General features: G+C 40.4%; 1 protein-coding gene across 1 annotated transcript in view; it reads right to left on the reverse strand.

The window, feature by feature from the left end:
- Positions 1 to 396: 396 nt before the first annotated feature.
- rspo1 (R-spondin 1) overlaps positions 397 to 26,010 on the reverse strand; it is a 125,527-nt gene continuing 99,913 nt past the window's right edge. Inside the window, exons 4-6 of the mRNA XM_048612955.1 lie at positions 16,742 to 16,891; positions 13,834 to 14,022; positions 397 to 437 (exon numbers count right to left, since the gene is read on the reverse strand). Of these exons, the coding sequence (XP_048468912.1) occupies positions 397 to 437; positions 13,834 to 14,022; positions 16,742 to 16,891 (380 nt within the window). The remainder of the gene's footprint in view (positions 438 to 13,833; positions 14,023 to 16,741; positions 16,892 to 26,010) is intronic.

Here is a 26,010-nt window from a genome sequence, read left to right on the forward strand (position 1 = left end):
AAAATTGGTCCGGGGTTTCCAACGCATTAAACTTAACAGTGCACTGTTCTTTACAATGGGGTTAATGCTTGCAAAGAAAAATGAGGTTTAGTCTTCTGTTAGAATTTTGAAGTGAACCGGAATGTTGTAACTTCTGCAGAACACAGCAAATGTTACTTTGCACAGCACAGTAAACAGAATAGATGTCCTAAGATTCTGGTTGATAATTCTATATTAGCATGAATATGATCGAGTCAACAACTGAAGAATTCCTGAGGTGCCAGAAATTAATCTGGTCTGATTGCTTCCTTAAAACAAAAAAAAACAAAGTTTCTTGAATTTGTGAAGCACTGTAATAGCTTGCAGAGTGGTTACTATCAAAACACCTTGTAGTTTCATTTCAGAACATCAGAGATGCTAGAAATTCCTGACTGCAATTGCATAAAGACCGTAACCGCCTGAAAATGAAAAACAAATAGTGAAAGATTACCATCCTGCTTCCAGCTAAATAGCAGGAAGAGTGTTTTGGAATGATCTCAGGGAGTAAAGATGGAGTGGGGTAGTACAGTCATGATGGCAGGAGGACGCACTGGTGGGGTGCACACAGGGTACTGTATTTCTTTTTCAGCCCTGTTTCTTCAACTCCCAGAAAGGAAAGTGTTAGTCTACCAATATTAAAGAATGCTAGTTGGCATAAGTTTATGAAGCTACCAGTAACTTTAAGACAGCATCTTATCCGCCTGCACCAATCCACAGCTTATGGATTCAAACAGTTGGCAGGAGTCGGGATCTGAGTCTATTAAAAAAAACTGTTCACTTTTCAGCCACCTGGTTTTCCCCAGGGAGATGGGTTGAAAATCAACCCCATTACATAGGAGAGGAAATGTGTTTGATGTTGTGACTAACGTTTGGAACTGATTATGTTAGCTTCTGAGGAATTCATATGGCTGAAAAGACAGCCAGATAAGCTGCACTATACAATCAAGGCTGAACGAGCCCATTATTTGTGCGATAAACAGAGATTGGAAGACAAACAAACCAATCTGAAGAGGAGAGGTGGGAGGTTCAAGACATGCATCAGACTAAACCTGAGGTTTTATGTAAAAGAAAAGCTGAATTTCTCAAGACCATCCCTGGAGACTTAGGGAAGCTTCTGAGTGAAGGGTCATTATAAACGTGGCTCAAAGCTGAAGGCTGGCCGATGTTCAAGAAGCTCGATATAAGCTGAAATGATCAGAGATTGTGAATGGGATGGAATTGATTAACTGCAGCCACCTGGACTACACAAGTTGGAGATCAGACAGTGTCTTTAACATGGAAATTATAACAAAAAACTCAGTTCTTCCACCTAATGAGTCAATGGGGTACATTTATGTCATCATTACCTGGTTGGTAATATGACTCATTAGACAACCCTTTACAGGACTCCACTGATTTTGATTCAATTGTTTCAGCACAATGAAAATCAGACAGATTCTCTGAAGGCCGGAAATCCACATGACAAGATCACCATCCAGACAGTGTACATGAAAATCCAATCTCCATATTGGTTTTATCCTGTTCATCTTCTATAAAAAAAATCATGTGTTTACCCTGTTCTTTTATCTTTCAATCATGTAACAAATATAGTCTTGTCTCATAGCTGCAATCGCTGCAATCTTTGATGCCGTCCGAAGGTTGCAGGAACAGCACCTCATATTTCGCTTGGGTACCCTGCAGCCCAATGGTCTCAATGTGGACTTCACAAGCTTCAAAATCTCCCCACCACTGACCTCATCCCAAAACCAGCCCAGCTTGTCCCTGCCTCCTTGACCTGTCCATCTTTTCTTCCACCTATCCGCTCCTCCCACCTCACTGACCTACCCCCACCCGCACCTACAAGCCTCACCCTGCCACCTCGACCTGTCTGTCTTCCCTCAACTGACCAATTCCCCATCCCAACTCCCCACCTACACTCACCTTTACTGGTTCAATCCCCGCCGCCTTGACCTGTCCGTCTCCTCTACACCTATCTGCTCCTTTATCCACCTTCCATCATCACCTCCCCCTCTCTCCCTATTTATTTCAGAGTCCCTTTCCCCTCCCCCATTTCTGAAGAAGGGTCCAGACCCGAAGCGTCAGCCTTCCTGCTCCTCTGATGCTGCCTGTCCTGCTGTGTTCATCCAGGTCTACACCTTGTTATCTCAGATTCTCCAGCATCGGCAGTTCCTACTATCTCTATCCTTAACAGACCATGTTTGTACTCAGCTTTATTTATAAACTCCAAAATCTGAAGGTTATAGACTCATAGATGTCTACAGTTTAAATCTATTTGAAGGATTCCTTTATAAACTGAGCCAGAAGTGATTACAGTAGTGCCCCATACAGAAGCAGGGGATAGTTTCTAACTAAGTAAATGCAGCAGAGTTTATTAGCTGGATCAGCAAAAGACAAGAAGAGTGACTAAAATGGCAGCAGGAGGAATTATGTACTTTGATACAAGGTTAGACAATCCCATCTTGCAACTGCTTTACTATAATCAATCTCTAACGGGAGCACTTTCTGAGTCAAAACAAAATACACTTCCTTGAAAATATTGTGCAGAATTTCTTCATATTTTGTTAACATAAACAGCCCAAGGAATCCCACCAAAATAGAAATGACAAGGAGTGATAAGAGTAACATAATCTGTTACACAAAGCTTTCCTAATAATATATTTTCTCAGGAGTCATATAGATCTTTCTTTTCAGTGCCTTGCGTTAGATGACTACAAATTGTATTTCACTGTGTATTCTTTTCTGGTATTCCTAGTTTGACTCGAATAACGGATGCCCTGTTTAACAGGAGCACCCCCGACCACTTTAGGCATCCATAGCTAATCCCTCAATCCTGGACACAATATAATTCAAAATGATGCTTGTTGATTTTAGACTCATTCTCGTTAGAACATCAAGTATTTGAATTTCCATTCTTTGAACAGAGTATGACGTGTTTTACTGAGACCAAGAAAACAGGAATGAGAGGAAAGGGAATATAAGATTTTTAAAAAGGTAAACTATGACTTAAGACGATGAATAACTGAACCATAGAGAATCAGAGATAATTTTATTGAAACAGATAAAGTTCTGAAGGCAGGTTAACTGTTGAAAGGATGTTCATTCTCCATACAGCAGATGAGATAAGGGTAAAAATTTCAATGCAAAGGGTTCCTATTTAAAACTGGGATGTAGGGAAACCTATCCTCTCACAAGGTTGATAGTCTTTGGAGTTCTCTTCCCAGAGAGCAATGGAGATTAGGTCATTGAATAAATTCAAGGCTAAGTTGTCAGATTTTTGAGTGTTAATGGACAAAAGAGTTATGGGAGTCAAGCAGGAAAATGGTGTTGAGGCCTCAATCACATCAGCCAGGATTTTATTGAATGGTAGAGCAGGCTGGGTGGCCAAATGGCCTACTTCCTGCTCCTACTTCTTATAGCCTTCTATTATCATATACAAATCAGGAAGATGTCGGGTTGCATGCAAAGTTGTGCCAGTGTGTACAATTGATCTCATCAACCCTTGGCTATGGAGTGGAGAATCCCTCGACCCCTGCTCCTGTGTACTATCTGGGAACCTTGTGTCTAAGTTTGTGTGTATGTAGATGATTGCAATTACTCCTTTGAAAGATCAGGCAGCTAATAATAACTGTGTTTTATTACACAAAACACGATCGATTGGAAAAGATAGCAGATAACAACAAATCTGACAGTAAGGAATCAATTCGTTCTTAAAAGTAGGATTGGGATGACTTAATATCAGGACTTTTATTCTGCCAAATACCTTCCACATATTAGAAAATGCAAATTGCTTAGTTACAGTCATTTTCTTTCCAGCCATTTTTTTTTGTACAATTACCACAGTCACAGCGTAAACATTCAAACATAACATGCCACGTGACCTTTAGTTCAATTGCACAAGAACCAATATGGGCACAATTAGATGTGACTGTATTATAAGGCACCATGTCGTCTCACTCCGATCCTTGCGTTGAGAATTTTAATTATTTGCGTCATACACTTTATTTTTATTTAGCTGCTGTGATTCCCTTCCTCACCGTTCAAACAATTTGAAAACCCGCTAGTTTTCTAGTCAGGTGGCAAAACAGTTAAAACTGCATTTTTTTCCCCTCACAGATGTATGGACAGAATGTAGAATCTAATAGTTACCATGAATATAATTGAAACCCATCAGAATCCTACTAAAACCTATCCATCAGGCATACACATGGTTTTCTGATCACTGCTGTCCAAATAAACAAAGTCACTGCAAGTATTAACCAGCAATTACTTATGACAGCAAAGTCCCCCTGACTGTAACATGACAAGAACTAAATAAAACAAGTAGGCCCGAAACGTCAGCCTTCCTGCTCCTCTGATGCTGCTTGGCCTACTGTGTTCATCCAGCTCTACACATTGTTATCTCAAGTATACGACAATGATGTATACTCACCTCCACATCAACTCAATAGTGACTAGAAAAGAAAACTGAGAGAAACAGCACAGAAGTGTTGGCATTGATTCTCTGAATAAGCTCTCCACTGCCCTGCTCTTTCTGCATACATTTTCAACCTGTCACTTTTTCAAGAATTCATTCATGTTACTTCTAAAAGTTTTCATAAATCGTGTTTCAATGTCTTTTCCTGGTATGGTATTTCCAACAATGCTGTATGTAAGAGAGACATTATCTCTTCAGGCTTTGAGGTGGGGCCTTTAGTTACCAACTCACCAACCACCTAAAATAGTTTTGTTTTCTGTATCTTATCCATAGTTTCGAACATCTTTTTCATTGTTTAATTTTCTTTTCTCTGGATCTCTACACAACTGATTGAAGCCTCAAATGATTGAGATTGACCAAGTAATTACTTTTTCCTGTTTCCAGCCTGCGGCTTTGATCTCATTCCTGAAACCTCTGAAACAATTTTTTGCTCTTGTACTTTCATTTTCATGATATAATATTCCATCTATGTTTTCTCTCATTTTTCTTTCAATCCAAGTATGTCCAATTTCTTCACAGTGGATTTAATTTAATAATTTTCTTTTCAACATTTCTGTTTCATGCAGACATTGTTTACCATCCTCTTCACAGTACCCCTTGTTTCCCTTCCCCACCCCCACAAGGACAATTTGTCAAGAGCAGTTGCGAAGGTGAAATAGAATCTGATTTCACATCCATTTGAGCTGCCTCCAAACCAGCCACTTCAAGTTTTATTGGAAAAGAGGTCAGGAAGGCAGGTGACCAACTTCCTCTCAGGAGGCAATTCAAGCATTAAATACAAAGAAAAACAAAATACTGCAGCTGCAGGAAATCTGAAATAAAAGTAGAAAATGCTAGAAAAACTCAGCAGGTTTGGTAGTATGCATGGAGAGAAAAACAGAGTTAACATTTTGAGGCCATTGACTCTTCTTCTGAATGTATAGCTTCAGATGACCTAGATCTTCCTGGTTTCCCAGGAACACAGGACAAAATTATTTTGTTATCTTTCTCTCTATCAAGAACGTAATGTTTCTCTATCCACACACACTCCCCAACCTGCTGAGATTTCCTAGCATTTTCTGTTTTGTTTAAAAACAATTAAGGAAGCATTATCTCTAAATTTTAACTGTATTTCCATCTTTAACATACGAAGCCCAGTATTCCTAATGGGTGAAAAGGAACAAGATGTTCCCTTTAATTTCTGAGATAACAAGGTGTAGAGCTGGATGAACACAGCAGGCCAAGCAGCATCAGAGGAGTAGGAAAGCTGGCGTTTCGGGCCTAGACCCTTCTTCAGAAAAATCCTACTATCCCTTTAATTTCTATTTGTTATCCATGGTCTGTTTGCTGATTTGTGTTGCTTTATTTTGTAGATTATCCCTCCCTATCTCTCCTGGTTACACATGGATACATCATACAATGACTTCTGCTTGTAGCCATTCTCTGATCCCCATGCATTAACTCCTGGATTGCTGAGCAGTCACACACCTTAAAAGTAACAACAGCTGCATTCATAAGGTAAGTATTTTTATTGTATTGCTTATGGGTCAGAAGAAGCAGGATTTTTTCATCCAGGCCCAACAAGATACCCTCCACAAGTGAATGCCTTTCCTGCAACCCCTCCCAAATCACCACTGCTGTGATTACCCAACTGCTTTACAGCCATGATATCTGATTTGACGCCCTCCCACCATCATCAAAAAGATTGACTCCACCAAGATGTTCAATCAAATCATGGCTAAGCACCAACAAAAACAGAAACTCAGCAGCTCTGCCAATATCTGTGAAGAGAAATCAGAGTTAATGTTGCAGGCCCAACACGCTTCTTTAGAATTCAGAACAGTTCCAAAGAAATTTCACTGGACCCAACACATTAACTCTGCTTTCTCTCCACAGATGCTTCCAGACCCACGGAGTTTTTCCAGCAAATTTCTGTTTTTGTTTCAGATTTCCAGCAACCGCAATCCTTTTGGTTTTATATCTAAACACCATCCTTCCTTGATATCCAACCTGTCTAGCTGTTCATGATCTCAGACTTAAGTGATAACTGCCAGGTATGTAGCCAGCCTGTCAATCTAGCTAATGGGCAGACCCGAACCTTGTAAAAGAAATGTTAAGACATCCTTTGGGTTAATTTCAGCTGGATGTGTGGAAAAAGGTTCTTTGTAGGTTTCTATTCCATAAGCTCCCTTACACCATGCCCCTCTCCTACCTCTTTCTTCCTGACCCTGAGTAAACATTAGGTCTAATGGGTGTAGGAAATTGTATCAACTTACGCTAATCATTATATTTGAAAAGATGCACTTATAGACAATGCCATATTAAATCTCAAACACACCTTAGTGATTCACAATTGACAAATTACTTCAATGTACAGCAACCATTATTATATAGGCAAGCATGACAACCATTTTTCTTATAGCAAGGAACCCAAAACAATAACAAAATAAGTAAGAAGATACTTTTGTTTAGTTGGTTGAGTAAGCTTTATTGTTCAGGGCAGTGGGAGAACTCTGAATTCTTCATGAAATATTGACGTAGGCTTTAAAAATGAATAGATCAACAGGGGTGTGACAAGTTTCACCTCCTATCTAAAGATGCACTTCTCCTAACATCAATTCTTTACTTCTGTGCAAAAGTGTAACAGCGGTTGCCAAGCATACAAAGCAGAAAATCTCATAAATGTTTATTCTACTTATTTCTATCAAGAACCTATTAGTCTAGCCATTCCTTTAAAGTGAGTATGTGCAGCCTCTGTAGGTATCAGATATACTACAAGTTGCTCACTCAAGAGAAAAGTTAAGCCAAAAGTAAATGCACTTAAAGTGTTCACCTATACAGTCCCCAACAAATGCAAGGGTGCCAGCTTTGTGAAAGGGTAATTGACAGATTCTATAATCGACACATTCCTCTTGATTTTAAGTGATTTGCTTTGCTCTCATATATACATAACCATAAAAAAATCCAGCACAGTCTATGTGTGAAAGAAATGTTGAATCTTATTTCTGATGAACACTATTTGTTGTTGGCTATAACTGTCTTAAATTTTGAGTTTTTGCGACTATAAAAAGCTAGTTCATAAACTACTGCCAAAAGGAATGAGAAAAACAACACTGGAAAGTCCTAACATCTCAAGCCTGGTGTTGTACTGCATACTTGCTAAAGCACATGTACACCCAGTGACCTATCAATAAGGGCCTCTCACCATAACAAACCTTTTTACTGGCCCCAATATTGTCAGTAACAGAGTTAAGTGTTTTCCATGAGGAACCCTGACAAAAGCAATTCCTTTGCTACATCCCATAAATTGTTAAGAAGGAGTTTTGACCTTACACACAACAGCAGAAATAAAGTATTTATATATTTTAGGTGGGAGAAGACGGAATGAAATTTCATCCATTTAGAACTTCCCCTTTGACCCTTCAACCTACGCTTGGTCCCAGCCGTCAACTGTCACTATTCACCTCGCAAAAACATCGACAGAATTTGATTTTGCTAAGCAGTCAACATTTATAAAAATCACAGATCATATTATGTTTAATATTAAGCTAAAAATATATTTATCTTTTGGTGAGAAATATAGTGCAACAACTCACAGAATGCAACAACTGCTGTGTTAACCCACAAATGGCATCTGTTTCATACTATTACTCTCAATCAACATTGTCATCAATTCTCCTTCAGCTTATTTCAAACAGATTAAGTATTAAGATGTTTCTTCTTGAAATGGGGAATGCTGGCAAAATGGCAATTTTTGCCCACCCACACTTAATCTGAATCAACTGCTTATAATAGGACTGAAATCTCAGACAGGCAAATCAGATTTCCTTTCCCTGAGAAACATTAGTGAACAAGTTTTAAGGTAATTTAACAGCATTTAAGGTCACGTTCTACTCCTAGAGTTTAAGTTACCTGATTATTTAGTTCATTTTCAGAATTTAATATCATTACAACATAAAACAATGTGAGAGCATGTAAGAGATAGTAGGAACTGCCGATGCTGGAGAATCTGAGATAACAAGGTGTAGAGCTGGATGAACACAGCAGGCCAAGCAGCATCAGAGGAGCAGGAAAGCTGACGTTTCGGGTCTGGACCCTTCTTCAGAAAATGGGGGAGGGGAAGGGGATTCTGAAATAAATAGAGAGAGAGGGGGAGGCGGATGGAAGATAGATAAAGAAGCAGATAATGGAGAGGAGACGGACAGGTCGAGGCAGGGATGGAGCCAGTAAAGGTGAGTGTAGGTAGGGAGGTAGGGAGGGGATAGGTCAGTCCAGGGAAGACAGACAGGTCAAGGAGGCGGGGATGAGGCTGGCAGGTAGGAGGTGGAGGTGGGGGTTGAGGTGGGAGGAGGGGATAGGTAGGAGGAAGGACGGACAGGTTAGGGAGGCTGGGATGCGCTGGGCTGGTTTTGGGATGCGGTTGGGGGTGAGGAGATTTTGAAGCTTGTGAAGACCACATTGATACCATTGGGCTGCAGGGTTCCCAAGCGAAATATGAAGTGCTGTTCCTACAATCTTCGGGTGGCATCGTTGTGGCACTGGAGGAGGCCCAGGATGGACATGTCGTCCAAGGAGTGGGAGTGGGAGTTGAAGTGGTTCGCGACTGGGAGATGCAGTCGTTTGTCGCGAACCGAGCGTAGGTGTTCCACAAAGCAGTCTCCAAGCCTCTGTTTGGTTTCCCCGATGTAGAGGAGGCCACATCGGGAACAGTGGATACAGTATACCACATTGGCAGATATGCAAGTGAACATCTGTTTGATGTGGAAGGTTTTCTTGGGGCCTGGGATGGGGGTGAGGGGGAAGTGTAGGGGCAGGTGTAGCACTTCCTGCGGTTGCAGGGAAAAGTGCCAGGGGTGGTGAGGCTGGAGGGGAGTGTGGAGCGGACAAGGAAGTCATGGAGAGAATGGTCCCTCCGAAGGCAGATAAGGGTGGGGAGGGAAAAATGTCTTTGGTAGTGGGGTCAGATTGCAAGTGGTGGAAGTGTCGGAGGATGATGCATTGGATCCAGAGGTTGGTGGGGTGGTACGTGAGGACGAGGGGGATTCTGTTTTTGTTGTTAGTGTGGGGAGGTGGTGTGAGGTATGAATGCGGGAAACGCGAGAGATGCGGTCAAGGGTGTTTTCGACCACTGTGGAGGGGAAGTTGCGGTCCTTGAAAAATAAGGACATCTGGGAAGTCCGGGAGTGGAATTCCTCATCTTGGGAGCAGATGCAGCAGAGGTGAAGGAATTGGAAATAGGGGATGGCATTTTTGCAGGAAGTGGGTGAGAGGAGGTGTATTCTAGGTAGCTGTGGGAGTTGGTAGGTGAAATGGATATTGGTTTCCAGGTGGTTGGAAACAGAGAGATTTATCGGAGATGGTCCAGGTGAACTTAAGGTTGGGGTGGAAAGTGTTGGTGAAGTGGATGAACTGTTCGAGCTCCTCATGGGAGCACGAGGCGGCACAGATACAATCATCGATGTAACGGAGGAAGAGATGGGGGATAGGGCCAGTGTAGCTTTGGAAGAGAGATTGTTCCACGTTCCAGAGCATGTAAGTTGTCAGGAAGATCCAAGGAGACTTCAAGAGGACCTGGAATGGTTAAATGAAGTGGCAATTGCATGGGAGATACAATCGAACATAAATGAGTGTGAAGTTATTCCCCTTGATAGAAAAAGCAGAAAGCAGAATATTTCTTAAATAGCGAGAGGTTTGGAAGTGTCAGTGTCCAAAGGCTTCTGGGTATCTTTGTTAATGAATCATGAAAAGCAAGCATATGGCTGCAACAGACAATAATGAAGGCAAATGATATGCTGGCCTTTATCATAATAGGATTTGTATGTAGATGTAAAGGTGTCTTGCTGCATATGTTCATTCTTACCAAAGCTCTGTACATGGAAGATTGTGTGAAATTTTGACATCCTTATAAGAGAACGGATGTATTTGCTAGAAAGGGAGTGGAATGGATGTTTTCCAGCTAATTCCTGTGAATGCAAAATTGTTTTATAAGGAAAGATTGAGAAATGTTGGCCTGTACTCTTGAGAGTTTCATGGAATGAGAGGTTATTACATGGAAATTTATAAAATACTTTCAGGATGTAACAGGCTCGATATGCTGTTTCCGATGACTGGTAAGTCTAGAACCAGGGGACATAATCTCAGAAAACGTAGTAAGCCACTTAAGACTGAAATGAGGAATTTCTTCACTTAGAAGGTGGTGAACCTTTTGGATCTTCTATTCCAGAGGCCTGTGGAAGATGACTTCAAGGGACATCACATAGTTGAGGCGTCATAGGCTCTGATTGGCTTTGAGAGCATTCTTGCCATCCTTAATTGGATGAAAAACCTACTTCCAGGCCAATCAGAGTAGGGGAGACACCCTAACCTTAATCATAACCTTTATTTCAAAGGGACATAGGATATGAGAGGCAGACAAGAACCTGCAAACTGATTTCAATAAATGGATGATGAAATTGGATACAGATAAAGTCTTGTCAGGAAAATTGGAACAGCTGTCTATCAAGCCTGTGCCACGATTTAATTTGATCATGCACAATTCTCTTTTCCTTCATTATTCATGGGACGTGAGCATTGCTGGAGATGCCAGCATTTGTTGACCATCCCTAATTGTCCTTACATTGAATATCTTTCTGATCCCTTTTCCGAGTCAACCACATTGCTATGGGAATGGAGGGCACACCAATAAGGCAAACCAGGTAAGGACTACAGATTGCCATCACCGCAGGGAATTGATCAACCAGATGGACGTTTACTATAATTGATGATTGTGAGATTGTTTTTAATAAGAGTGTAAATTCCACCACCTGCCATAGTAGGATTTGAACCCACGTTCCCCAAAGCCTTAGCCTAGGCCTCAGGATTACTAGTCCCATAACATTTCTATTGCACCATTGTTTTCTTTTGATATTACATGTCCCTTTTCTGTGCAATGATATAAATCTATCAACATTGTGTTGAAATATTCAACTGATTCAACCTCAAAGTGATTTCCATTACTGTTTCAATGAATCAGCCAAAAACTTTCAGTCTTTCCTGGAGTCAGGAAAGGTGCCATCAAACTGGAGAATTATGGTCTTAATCAAGAAAGGCTGCAAAAGGTAATCCCAATAATTATAGATCAGTCAGCTTAATCTTTGAGAAACAATTATTTTGGATAGAATTAGTAGTCACATGGAAAAAGATAGATCAATTAGGAAGAGTTAGCACGAATTCCTGAAGGGAAAGTTGTATTTAAGTAACTTGCTGGAGTTTTTTGAAGAGACAACGGAAAAGTCCAATAAGTGTAATACTATTGATATGGTATACATGGATTTCCAGAAGACGTTTGATACAGTGGCACACAACAGACCTGTGAGAAAAGTTCTAGGTCATGGTATGAAAGGGACAGAGGCAAAAGAGATTCAAAATTGGTTGGATGATGAGAAACATAGAATAATGGTTAATGGATACTTTTCAGGCTGGAGGAAGAACCCTTGCTTTTCATGATAAATATTAATAAGCTGGGTCTTGATGTTTCAAAGTTTCAAAGATGGCACAAAACTTGGAAGAATTGTAAGCTGGTGCAAGCACAATGGCCAAATGGTCTCTTTCTACACTGCAACAATGCTGTGAAAAACAGCTTTCTGACACAACCCTGAGTGGCCCAGCTATAATTTGGGGGTTTTCCATCATTGTTATGGATTCCCCCACCACCAGTGAAAAGCAAATGTGGCACTGAGACCAGGAATATCTTCTTCAAATTAACAGTGACCAACACATGGGATGAACTTGCCAACAAAGCATAGAGGTAAACAAAAAAATTGGAATCACTGAAGAAACAGTTGGCCGCTATGATTGGAAATTGTAAGTTTGTTTTGGATAGAAAGAACTAAGATATACCAACTACCCTTCCTCCTGTAAATCTCCAGCTATGAAACAATCACATTAATCATAATAAGATGCTGGACTGTGATTAACATGGGGCTAAAACATACTGTTATAATGGCATGAGTTGTAAGATAGAAACAGCATCATTTGCACCATCACTACACCCTTTACACACACTCATCCTAAAGGGCTGTGAGATTTTTGAAACCATTTCATGTACATTTTTTTCCACTGTAAAATTTTGATCCATTTTTGTTTCAAATGCAAGTTATAATTAAAAATGAAGAGTTATATACAGTTTTAAGCATTGTAAAAGCTGGCAGATGTAGCAGATTTAGCATAAAGAAATAAACCAGCACTGCTTCACAGAGGGGTAGTCAAAAAGTTGAAGCTGAGACAGATAAGGAAATATTACAAGGGGTAACCAAAAGTTTATCCAAAGCTTTGAGGAGGAAAGGGAGGTCGAGAGGTGAAAGGATTTAGGGAAGGAATTCCAGAGGAACAATTTGCGAATTGTCAAAGGTGTTTCTTATTTCTGAGGTGCTATATATTGTAAGTGATATTCAAAGTCACTTCCCACACAGGCGGACGTTATCATGAAGGTCCTACCTTTTCAACCTCACTTGAGGCATTGCGACCCTCAGACTAAACCACCACCAGTCTTGTCTCTCTAACAGAGCAGCCTTATGATCCTCTGGGACGATGGCGACTTAACTTTTTGCTGCTATGTAAATGCCAGCTCTTTTCCTTGATGATTCCTTGCATGATTCATTTTGCTACTCAAGGTGTCACCTTACATGTTTCACCTAAAAATGGCAAAGCTAATAATCTAAAACCTTATTCAACGTAGCTTTGTGGAGGAGAAACAGGAGAGAGGAACTTTGCAAAACCTTACCTGAGCAGGTTGAATTGGTGAGTGAAGTATATTTTTTATTTAATACATGTTTAATGCAAAAAGCTCCATCTTTCCTTATGACATTATATCAGATACAAAACAGATTAGACACAGAACAAAGCTTTCTCGACACTCTCATGTTTCTGAAGTTATTCCCAAACACATTAGTTTGAAATGTAGCAACAGGAGAATGGCATTCAGTCCTTGAGCTTTCCCACCACTCAATTATATACTGGGTGAGTTGTGTGTCAACTCTTTACCCATACAATTAACAGTATTCTATGCATCGGATGATTTAATGCACATTTATCCTTAAATACTCGTGTATTTTTCGTCATATCTAAATATGACTTCCCTGGTGACTGGTATTGTTTCACGAATTATAACATGGTATATTGCAAGAGATGACGTAACAAAGTCTCATTTTATCCAAAGAAGGACTAAACTTGTTTGTAAGCTTTTGTAAGAAATAGAACTTCTCTTTCTGTAAAATTGATCATGCAGTCCAACTAAAGGGATTACTTTTGGCTGTTGTGCAATGATGCTGTGAGCCACAATATTAAACCAATTTGGGATAATTTGGTTACTTGGTGCCACTTACCATTTGAGCAAGGCTTCCTTTGCACAGTGCAACGTCTGCTCTCTCGGGTTGGGGGACAAGTCACGTCTTCTGATGAAGGTCCTTGGAGCAACTGCCTGGTCCTTACTTCTGTCCCTCTTTTGAAACCACATGTCCTCCGTCCTTTGGTGCATGGGCCCCAGGGGCTCCACTCACTCAATTCACATTGAGCTGTGAGAAATTAAAAAGTAAATAGAGTCATACAGCACAGAAACAGACCCTTTGATACAGCTCGTCCATGATGACCAAATTTCCCAAACTGAACTAATCCTGTTTGCCTGTATTTTGGCCTATATCCATCTAAACCTTTCCTATTCATGTAATAAATGTTATTGTCCAAATGCAGAAAATTATTTTGAAAAAGATTTAAGTGTAAAGCCAAAACTAATAAGGATGCATGGGACGGTATTTTACTGGTCACTGTGATTCCTGTCCCTCTCTGCTTAACCACCTTTCCCTGGCTAAAATGACAGTGGCGAGCAGACCCAGCATAAGGAAAGCTGCCTTAAAACAATTTAATCTTAGGAAGTGTGTTAATTGTTTAAAAGTCAGAGTTTCAACCCCTATCATAGAAGAAGATTCTACCTTACAACAGCTGACCAGTGCCAAGTGGGAGAGTAGACTTCTTATAAGTCTCCAGGATTCAGAGGGGAGTCTGACTGGTTGGCAGGCGCTGGTGAGGGGAATGAGGGCTGGGCATGACCAGGTTTGATGGGCCCGAAAGGGGAACGGAGTGAGCGTATAAAAGTGGGAGCAGGACTTTGGAGAAAGAGATGCCTTTGACGGGCACTTGTCCAAAACCAGCTAAAGCTTCCACATTTGCCATTCAACATAGGCCTCACCCCGCTGCAGGTAAAACACTGGTGAGGTGTGAACGAAGCCTTTAAGTGGCTATTAATTGATCACTTAAGGGTCTTCATGGGCACAAGGTGGGTTTTCTGCCTGACATCCTAACTGCCAGCCTCCCCCTTGTCAGACAGGATGAGGGCAGACAAGTAGGCAGTAGTCATAGAGAGTCCAAAGATGTACAGCACAGAAACAGACCCTTTGGTCTAACTTGTCCATGCTGACCAGATAACTAGGTAAATCTACTTCAATTTGTCAGCATTTGGCCCATATCCCTCTAAACCCTTCCTATTCATATACACATCCTGGTGTCTTTTAAATGTTGTAATTTTACCAACCTCCACGACTTCCTCTGGCAGCTCATTCTATATACGCACCACCCTCTGTGTAAAAACATTACCCCTTAGATCATCTTTTAAGTCTTTGGTCTCTCAACTTAAACCTATGCCTTCTGGTTTTGTACTCCCCTAACCTGGGAAAAAGACCTTGGTTATTCACCCTGTTCATGTCCCTCATGATTTTATAACCCTCTAAAAGGTCACCCCTGAACCTCTGACGCTCCAAGGAAAATAGCCCCAGCCTACTCAGTCTCTCTATACCTCAAACCCTCCAAAACTGGCAACATTCTTGTAAATCTTTTCTGAAATCTTTCAAGTTTAACAACATCTTTTCTATAGCAAGGAGACCAGAATTGAATGCATATTCCAAAAGTAGTCTAACTGATGTCCTATATAGCCAAACATGACATCTCAACTCCTATACTCAATGCACTGACCAACAAAGGCAAGCATACCAAATGCCTTCTTAACTACCCTGCCTACCTGTGACTTCACTTTCAATGAACAATGAACCTGCACTCCAAGGTTTCTTTGATTGGCTACACTCCCTACTACCTTACTATTAAGTGTCTAAGTCCTGCCCTGATTTGCCTTACCAAAAGGCAACACCTCACATTTATCTAAATTAAACTCCATATGCCAAGCCTCAGCCCATTTATCCATCTGATCAAGGTCCCATCGTGCTCTGAGGTAAACTTCTTCACAGTCTACTACACAACTAATTTTGCAGACTTACTAACCGTATCTCCTATATTCACATCCAAATTATGGAGTTGGAATCCAAGTGTATAGAGCAGATGTTAGCAAATTGGAGAGATTAACATCAGCCCAAAGAACCTGATTAGAATTGAAATAACTAGCATTGTAGCAATGGATTTATTTCAATTCGGCATTTGCCAAATCAAATGAGTTAGTTTTGATAAGTGTGGCATTTTGGGTTAATTTGGAAGGAAATGGTTGTTTAGATTTAAAGTTTTTTGTATCTATTCTCTTTGAATTTTTTAACCTATTTAAAGTGGAGAGGTATCTTTCATCTATGAAGTTGAGTGATGTCTGAGAAGAGTATGAGAACAATTTTACACTTTTAGCTCCCTATCTCAGGATCAGATATTCCTCAGTGATGGAGCTAATGGCCTGAGTCAGTGTGACTCTCCTTTAGAACCCTGAACCCCAAATTCCAAAGCAGAGTCATACTAGACTCAAAATATTATCTCTATTTCTTTCTCCACAGATGCTGCCAGAACCGTTGAGGTTTTCTGCATTTACTTCAGATTTCCAGCATCCACAGTATTTTGCTTTTGTTCCACCAGACTGCTCCAACACTTGGTCACATTCCATTTTGAACAGCGTAATCCCTATTTTGACATGCCATTTTCCACAACCACATTCTTTGGCTATAACTTGCTTTGTCTGCCAGGTATAATAAAACCTTAAACCAGATGCTTATGGACAGAAACACCTTGTTGCTTCCTGCTGCCTTGGGCCACTGCCTCCTGCAAGCACTGTAAGTGTAAACTATTGATATCAGAGTAACTGTGTGATTTACGCTTTCATTCAAAGATGGTGCGGCGAAACTAGTCAAGGAAACTATCTGTTTTCTGGGGTGCATTCAAAATGTGATCCTACTGTGGACATCTTGTCCCAGTGTCTCTGTGGAAACTTCAACAAAAGTTTTAGTAAATAGTGTTAAATTGGTTCATACTCACCAGCATGGCTACACTCCATGGTGCCATTTGTGGCTGCAAACCCCTCTGGACAGCTGTCATAACATTTCCCTCGATGCAGGTACAGTCCTTCTTTACATTTAGTACAAAAGTTTCTGCTGAAGCAGGCCTCGCAGTTCTCAATTTTGCACTCTGGAAGAACAATGACAAGAACGTCTGAGTGAGTTCACATTTTTCAAGCATTAGAACAATATAATATAGTTCAAACAAATAGCACATTGACTTGATGTTCTGTGGCTATAATCTCAAGCACAATCTTATTTCTTTGACACAAGGTAAACAAGTTGCATGAAAAAAAGCCTGTCTCATTTTACCATTTGACAGCTTCTTTCATTTGTGACTTGAAAAGTAATGTTTGCACTCTTTCCCCAGACAAGTTACAAAAGAAGAACCTGTTCTTAATTTCTAAACCGGAAGAGGGCATGGGGGAATGGGTCAAGTAGAGAAAATGTCTTAAATCAAGGAATTTGTTGAACTAATGCTAGCCCTTGCCAGTGAACTGTTCCTTCCAGCTAACAAGCGGCACATAATTGAAGGCAAAAGGACTGTTACAAATTTTGGGACTGTTACAATTATTCTCTTGGATTTGTGAGGTGATTGGTTTGTCATGTATGCATAGCCACCTTCCTCATAATCGTAAGTTTATTTTAACTGCCTAATTTATTTTGTATTTTAATGGAGTCAGCATCTGTTGCCCATTTCTAAGTGTCTTTGAATGGACTGAATTTCTCGGCCAATGAAGACACAGCCACATTCATGTTCGTCTGGAGTCACATACAGACTGGATCAAGTAAGGAAGGCAAATTTTCTTCCCTAAAGGACATAAGCAAACAAAATGGGTTTTCACAACATCGGCTGATAGTTTCACAGTCACCATTACTGAAGCTAGCTTCCACTTCTCGATTGTATTAGTTAAATTTAAATTCCACCAGCTGTTGTAGTGTGATTTGAATACATGTTCTCAGAATATTAGCCTGGCTTAATAGTCCTCTGATATTATCGCAATGCCATCTTACACATTATACTGTGAATTGGCAGAGACATAACAAGGTGTTCACTTATGTATGAATTCTTCAGTCCTCCAATTGTGTCCATACAGATGGTTCTCTTAAACTACTACACTAAACTTGTGAGTATTCTCATGAAATGCAATCAAGATAAAATTCAGAAGCTGCTTTATTTTACAGCTTCAGTCAAACTGCAGGGCAGAATTTTCCAAACTTAAAAGTTTTTCAGCCATGAGGGCCATCTTTGTGTCATTATCCCGTTGGCAGCAGCAGGTTGTTTTCTGGTTCAGTCTTATGGAAAGCAATCCAATTACGGCTATTCTTGTGGTATAGGATCCAATTAGGGAAAACAGGCAACTTGAGAAGCAGGAGCGTGATACAGCACACACCACGTCAAGGGGGTAACCGGCCTCCTGTGTCTAAAACATTGCCTATGACTGGCAGATAAGGATTATTGGCTTCTTTGAGTCCAAAGCTTTCTAAAGATTCTGATTTAGGACTGAATGCACGTAGGCCATTTATCATTGTGAGGAATGGTTGATTGTGCATTATTCATTTGTGTCCTTTTCTTAACTATTCTAATATTTCCTCTTCATTTTGTCAAATTGCTAGGACTATCCCCATAGACTCTGCATCCATCTGATTCAATCTAGGGCTATGGTCTGTCAGGAGTTAATGTCAATGTGGCATTTCTTTATATTGGCTTTTCAGCACATCTTTGAAACACTAATTCTGTTATCCTCTGATATGTCTAATTGAGCTGGAAAAAGACCACCGGCATTATATATAAAGAAAAAAAAATTGAAGTTCCATACTAAGTAAAAATGAGCAGGATTAAGTTTAAATGGCAATATAGTAATGAGTGTAAAAGGAAAATTCAATGTCCTACTGTTCCTATTGACCTTGGAAACATCAAGTGGGCTATGCAATCACACTCTATAGTCAAATTTCTAGTCATCTTAGCAATTATGGACACACACACAATATATTTTGTCTGGTCCAATATGTGTTCCACCAGAGTTCTCAAATCGTCAACTGTAAAGAAAATTCAAAAAGCAATCCTCTTAGATGATAGAAGAGAGGCTTAATCTCTGTCATTGTAAATTGTTGTGAAAGATGCTTTTGTTTCTTCTGACAGCAGAATGGACATGCATTCAGAAGATCTGAAGCTCAAGTATTGATGGAACATCGCTGCACTAGGTCTTGGTAAAGCCATATGGGATTTTGAAATAAAGGCTGACAGCATCTATTAAATGTTTGCTATCTCTAAAGTGAATGAGTCCTCATGCAGGAATCCAGTTGGTTGACAAGTATTCAATACTGATATGCCTCATGATCGGGGGGTGAGGGGGTGGCGGGGAGTGGGTGGGGGGGGAGGGTTTGCTTGCTAGAAGTCAGTCCTTACTATTCCTAATCATCACAAAGGTAAACATATTTATCAAAGTTTGCAAAGTTCCTGATTGACCTCTTTGGTGGAGTACCTCTCTAATCCACAAAACAGTTATGTAACATTTTTGAAATGATTCTGTTCAAAACTATCTTGATGCTCTTCAGAGATCTTGTCATAGAGTCATACAGATGTACAGCATGGAAACAGACCTTTCGGTACAACTTGTCCATGCTGACCAGATATCCTAAATTAATCTAGTCCAGTTTGCCAGCATTTGGGCCAAATGCCTCTAAGCCCTTCCTATTCATGTATCCATCCAGATGCCTTTTAAACATTGTAATTGTACCAGTCTCCACCACTTCCACTGGCAGTTCATTCGATGTTTGAAGATTTTATAGTAATATTATATGAAGTGTCAATTTCTCTTGCATGCCACGAGCAGCTACTTTACTTGTGTCTGTGTTCCATGTGAACAGATATTAGAGGTACACATCTGAAATTAATACATCATCTGTAAGACCATTGCAGTGGCTGGTAGGTTAGATGCCCACTATGCAATGTCACATGGTGCTGTTAGTCAGGTTGTACTGATACAAAAGCAAACTCTGGCCTCTTCTTCAGCTTGGAGCACCCAATATACAGTGAAGTCAAAACCCAACACATCTCAAATGTGTTTGAGACACATTTACCGCTGCCAATGTTAATGAAACACATCGACCACTGCCAATGTTAAGCCACATGGGCCTGGGGTGGGATGAAAAGCATGGAACAGCAATTATTCCACTCTCAGGAGGTGGTTTAGTCAATGAAAGCTTATAAGGAGGCTTTGTGAACTGCAGATATCAGGTCTTAAGTGTTCTGTTCATTTTGCACAGAAAGAACTGTGCTTATTTATCAGTTTGTGCCTGTAATGTTGAATTGCTGCAATTATATTATATATGAAAGGCTTTATTTTAGTATTTTATATTGTTGGATGAGAATCGTTCACTAAAATCTGAATGTGGGTGAAGGAGATTTCCCCCTTACAGAAATCACCAAAAGAAAATGAAAACCCTTTTCCCTTTCTTGTCAATTTGATGTTCTGCCTTTTCTCCACCCAAGTCTGGATGACATCATCAGGTTAAGGAGTTTATTGCAGTTCTCAACATTAACCCTTTCAGAACTGTTACCTAATGCAAAATATAGCCACAAATGTCTTGTTTCACAGTTGCGTTTGCATATTCATGTATATAATTACATTTACGACTCCCCCTACTCTACCCAAGACTCTGTGGTGACAATTCCAGGTGGTGTGCAGGCTTTACAATTTTCCCAGAATGCATTTGCTTTGGACTTGGAAGATTGGTTGGCTTGTTGACTGTTGACCTCAATTTTGTTCTTGACTGTCTGCTCTCTAAAATCTATCTACACTGGAGGGCCTTTTATCTCTTGGATGTCATTCACTGAAGATGTCAGTCTATTATCTTATTTGGATCTTAATCCCCTGAATTCCTTTCACAGAATAGCTTTTCCAAACTGAAACAGGTAGCAGCTCCTAGAGAAGCCCTAGGGAACTTTTAACCTCATAATTGCCTTCATGGAACACAGTTGCTTTAATGAAACAGGTATTTACTTTTTCTTTTCCACAGTGTCCTTGGTTTCCGAGCCAGGTAATTTCTTTGACAGTATCCTGGATCTGTGAGTCAAATAGTTACTTCTTGAGCATGTCCTGAGCCTGTGTAGACAGTGGTCATCCAACTCAATGTTGGCTTCCATGGAATTGTATACAGTCCATCTTCAATCTGTGTAAACAAATCTTTCTTCTCAATCCACTGATATATCTGTGTTGAAGTATGTAAGCTCTTTACTTCAACTTCTAAATGAGGTTGAATGTCATCAGTTGCCCTCTGCAGCCATTTTATTGATTAAAAAAATACATTAACATCTTCTGTCATGTGTTTCTCGTTTACCTGCCAAATTAATCAGCTTGGGTTTTTAAAGTTAATTTAAAATTATCGAGAAAAACTCTGTCACCTGAAGGTAATCATTTGCTGTTCTCAGTGTCATTTCCTACAGAAGTACAGATCACAGCATTTATCTTCATCAGTGTTTTTGAAGAATACTGTGCCCAAATTGTTATTATCTCTATTTCAAATCAAACCTGAATGAGCACCCAAATTTTGTCATGCTTCACTAGGGAAGTAAGTTGGAAATCAGACCCTGCTATTCGCAGAGTCATCACAAAAGTTTTTTTTTATCAAGGTCCCCAGTTTTCCTGTCAGATAGATCAATGTTAACAGAAAACACAGAATAAATTTCTAAATTTAACAACTATTATTTGTTAGAAATAACTAGATTCTAACCACAAGTAGGTAACAATGAACTGAAATGTGTAACTGTACTAGTTGAAACTCTAATTTCCTTCTAAACCCTTCCTACACATACAGGCAAACACAAACAGGTAGAAAATTATTGGTGTTATAGGTGAAGGGGAATAATGGTGGGGAAACAGCTCAATAGTACATGTCCTCAGGGTTCAATGGAATGTTCCTTTTGTTATCTGAGTCACTTAGTTCCTTGAACATTTTGTTCAGATTATCTCACTTCTTCACAGAAGGCATAGAGTGACTAGTTCATGAGTTATAAAATCTCTGACTTATTAGTTAAAAGCAGCTGGTGGAAGAAAATAAACCGGCTTTCTTTAGGATTGAAATATTGTACTGTAGAGACAGAGAGAGAGAGACCATCTGCCCTTTCAGCAGTCCAAAGACTTCTCCAGTATCATTCACACCTACAAGCTGTTCAGCTACCCGGAAGCTGATGGCCATTGGTCATAACTCCACAAACCAATCAGCAACATGTTGCTGGCCAAATCTCACTTTGCCCACACTCCCTGGTGTCGGCCTGTCTACAAACAGCTCCTCTGACTGCTTTAGCAAAGCAGCAGCATAAACAGCACTCACAACGGGTTTCATAGCTTGCTTTTTTAGAAGTACAGCAATTCCTTTCTCAGTCCTTTGTTGTAAAACAGTCCCAAGGGGTAGAGATTGGGTGGATTGGCCATGCTAAACTGCCCCATAATGTTCAGGGATGTAAAGGCTGTGTGGATTAGCCATGGGAAATTCAAGGTTACTCAGAAAGGGTGGGGGGGAGAGTTGGTCTGGGTGGGATGTTCTTCAGAGGGTCGGTGTGGATTTGATGGGCCAAATGGCCTGCTTCCATGCTGTGGGGATTCTATGACTCTGTGATTTTGTTTTTACTTAATTTAGTCACAATCGAAAACAAAGTAAAATAAAAAGATGCAGTCTTTACAATGTATACAACCTAACTATGTTTAGTGAGGAACTTAGATCAACAAATTTGGAATCAGAGGTCAAAGCCGGAACATTAGGTGAATGCACATGAGGTAGCAGAGAGACTTTTTATCACTCAACACAGGTACCATACGTCAGGTAGAAAAGCTGGTAGAAAGACAATGAAATGGAAAAAAGAAGAAAATGCAATAACAACAGAAGAATCTCTACAATATGTTAAACCCTGGGATCAAGGACAAGAAATTATTGTTTGCACAGTATTAGTTGAGTATTAGCTTAATGTATTAATTGACCAGTGGGTTTAAACAGGACTCCATAAAATAGGTAAACTCTCGGTACTCGGTTAAAATAAAACCTTGCTGGTATTGACCATTCACTGAAGCTTTCTCACCAATTTAAGCAATAATCAGCATCCATCAGCAGCTTAGACAAAAATAGGCTACAACAGACATATTCTTCCAAGGTTTCTACATTTGAACACCAATCTGGTTTCTTTTCACTGCTGTATATTTTCAGCATTGTCTGTTTTGACAAAGTCAGTCTCATCCAAAATAACACCCATGAAACTGCATTCAGAATGTTATGTCCAGTTTCAATATTTTAGCTGCAAAACCACATTGGGTATGATGAAGATGGTGCTGCGCAAAACAAAGAGGGAGAGCCAAAATTAAAATATCATTTTCTAAGACCAAAGGAACAGAATTGGTGCCACTTCCACTGCAAATATAAGCATTAATCAAAGTCTATAAAATGCTCAAGGGAAAAGATATGTATATAGTTGAATGTCAACTGTGAAGATTCCTCTTTTCCATAAAAGTGTGGAGTGAACACCAAGGAAAGTTTAGTTGTGCGCTACATTGATTAAATGTCTCCCACACCTCTGCCCTCACATTGTCTCCCCCTAACAAAAACAAAAATAAAGACAGAAACCCCTTGTCCTCACATATCACCCCTCCAACCTCTGCATCTAATACATCATTCTCCGCCACTTCCGGCACCTACAATCTGACCCCGCAACCAAAGATATATTTCCCTCCCCACCCCTATCTGCCTTTCGTAGAGACCACTCTCTCCACGAATCCCTTGTCCACTCCACAATCGCCATTAACCCCACCACCCCTGGCACCTTTCCCTGCAACCGCAGAAAGGGCTACACCTGCCCCTACACCTCCCCACCTCACTTCCATCCAAGGCAAAAAACGAACCTTTGACATCAGACTTGGGTTCACCTGCACATTTGCCAATGTGGTCTACTGCATCCATTGCACCTGATGTGGCCTCCTCTACATTGGTGAGACCAAGCAAAGGCTCGGAGACCGTTTTGTAGAGCATCTGTGCTCTGTACATGACAAACAACAACACCTTCCGGTCGCGAAACATTTTAACTCCCACTCCCATTCCCTGGGTGACATGTCCATCCTGGGCCTCCTTCAGTGTCACAATGACAGTACACACAAACTGGAGGAAGAAGGCCTCATATTCCACCTTGGGAGCTGAAAGCCCAATGGTCTAAACATGGATTTTACCAGTTTCAAAATATTCCCACCCCCCGGCCTCATCCCATGACCAACCCTCCCTCTCATCCCTGCCTCCTTGGTCTGACACAACCTGTCCATCTTCTCTCCCACCTATCTGCCCCACCCATCCCACTGACCAATCCTGACCATAGCCTACATGCACTCACCTATCACCATTCCACCTACCTTCCCCAGCCCCAGCCCCACCCCTCCTCTCATTATTTAGTTCTGAGCTCCCCTCCCCCTCCCCATTTCTGAAGAAGGGTCCTGACCCGAAACATCAGCTTTCCTGTTCCTCTGATGCTGCCTGGCCTGCTGTGTTCCTCCAGCTCCACACTATGTTATCTCTTATTACAGATTACAGCATGTTTGTCAAAGAGAGCACTCTTGTGTACCAAATGTTCTTTTCTGATTCAATAATTTCTCAGGCCTGCCAAGTGTCATCATTAAATGTGACAATCACTGAATAGGATTTTAAAATATAGTACAGTTTTTTTTTGTTGAGGAAAATACAAATATGCTCAAATGCGTCAGCATCCTGTTTCACCCTTACTGATAATGAAAGTCAATTTCCTGATGTTGATACCTGTTGCAGACATGCCCAGGGAGGTAGTTTCTCCACTTTAATTTTAAAACTTTTTGCTGCTGTTTCTGTTCAATGTCTGTGCTTTTCTCATTGATGGTGAGATATTTGTTTTGTTGAATTAATGTTCACGTAACTGCTTCTGAAGGCTCAACAAAAAAACCGAGGATACAGGGCTCAACTTCTTATCTGTGTTGAGCAGGCTGATCTTAATAGCAGGAGTGCCACAAACACTCTCAAGATGTGGATGTGTAGGGAAATAGTGACTGTGGCAGAGGTGAACTTGGTCACGTTATTTCTATTACAACTCAGGGACCTTGGCTGGCAAATGTGCAAATATGATGGTCAAGTGAGAATAGATGGAGATCAGCCTTTGTAAAGGCTCATTGAGGAGCAGAGGCATTGCCAATAGAACTGTGTCCTAGTAGAGAGTTGAGGGCTGCAGTTGAGCAGGAAAGCAGGTAGAAAGTTGACAGAAAACAAAGGAGAGAAATGGGCTGTATTGTACATCCTTTTTACTCTTTGGTGAACAGCCACAAGCAACGCACAAAGCAGACTAATGATGAATCACAGAAACTCTTCAGAAATCCCATTCCTCAGGACAAAAAAATATCATCACTAAGTGTCCTTTCTTCGACGATTAAGTGTGTAGATAAAACTGTGACTGATGGAGTTTAACATGGAGAAGTGAGAGGTCATGCACTTTAGATCTTAGAAAAATAGACCAGATATTTCACAAAGTGTAAGAACCTAGGAACAGCAGGAAAGTGGAGACTTTTTAAAGTATGCAGAAATTAAAACTTCTACACAGGTTCAAAAAAAAAAGTTAAAGGGGTAATTAAATGGTAGTGTCTCTTCCCAGGGTTGGGCTGGAATTAAAATTTTAAAAAAAGATGGCGCATTTGCACATGGCACTGGTTTGACTGCTTCTAATAGCTGATCCTTGACATCAACTTCCCCTGTCCTCATTGTCACCGTATCCCTTAATTAGGGATAGGAAACAGAATTTGCCACAAACATCCCACAAGTGAATTAAAAAAAAATCCCTTTATATCTGATACTTTTATTTTGAATATACTCTAGAGGTCTGTTATTGGGGTTTGAGTGATGTGTGCTGTGCCCAGATGTGTGCAAGAATTGACCAATGAACGTGCCAAAGTTCATCACGATGTCAGGAACAACCAGAACCATCTTTTATGCTTTTGACAAGTGACAAGGTGAGATTCTCACTAGGCAGTGATGAGTCACCAATCAATGCTCATTATTCATTTTTAAATGCCTGATTAACAGTCTACACATCATTAATATTCAGCCTCCTATTTTACCAGTCTCACCAAAAACTCTAGATGCTGGGAAAAATTTGCCAAGGAAACCAGGTCGAGCACCTGATGCTTTCAGCTCGCCACGCTCAGTAGATGATCTCCATGCTGGAAGCTGGGAACAAATCTCAGGTCATGCTCC

This window comes from Rhincodon typus, chromosome 27, assembly GCF_021869965.1.
Source record: "Rhincodon typus isolate 14 chromosome 27, sRhiTyp1.1, whole genome shotgun sequence".
Lineage (NCBI taxonomy): Eukaryota > Metazoa > Chordata > Chondrichthyes > Orectolobiformes > Rhincodontidae > Rhincodon > Rhincodon typus.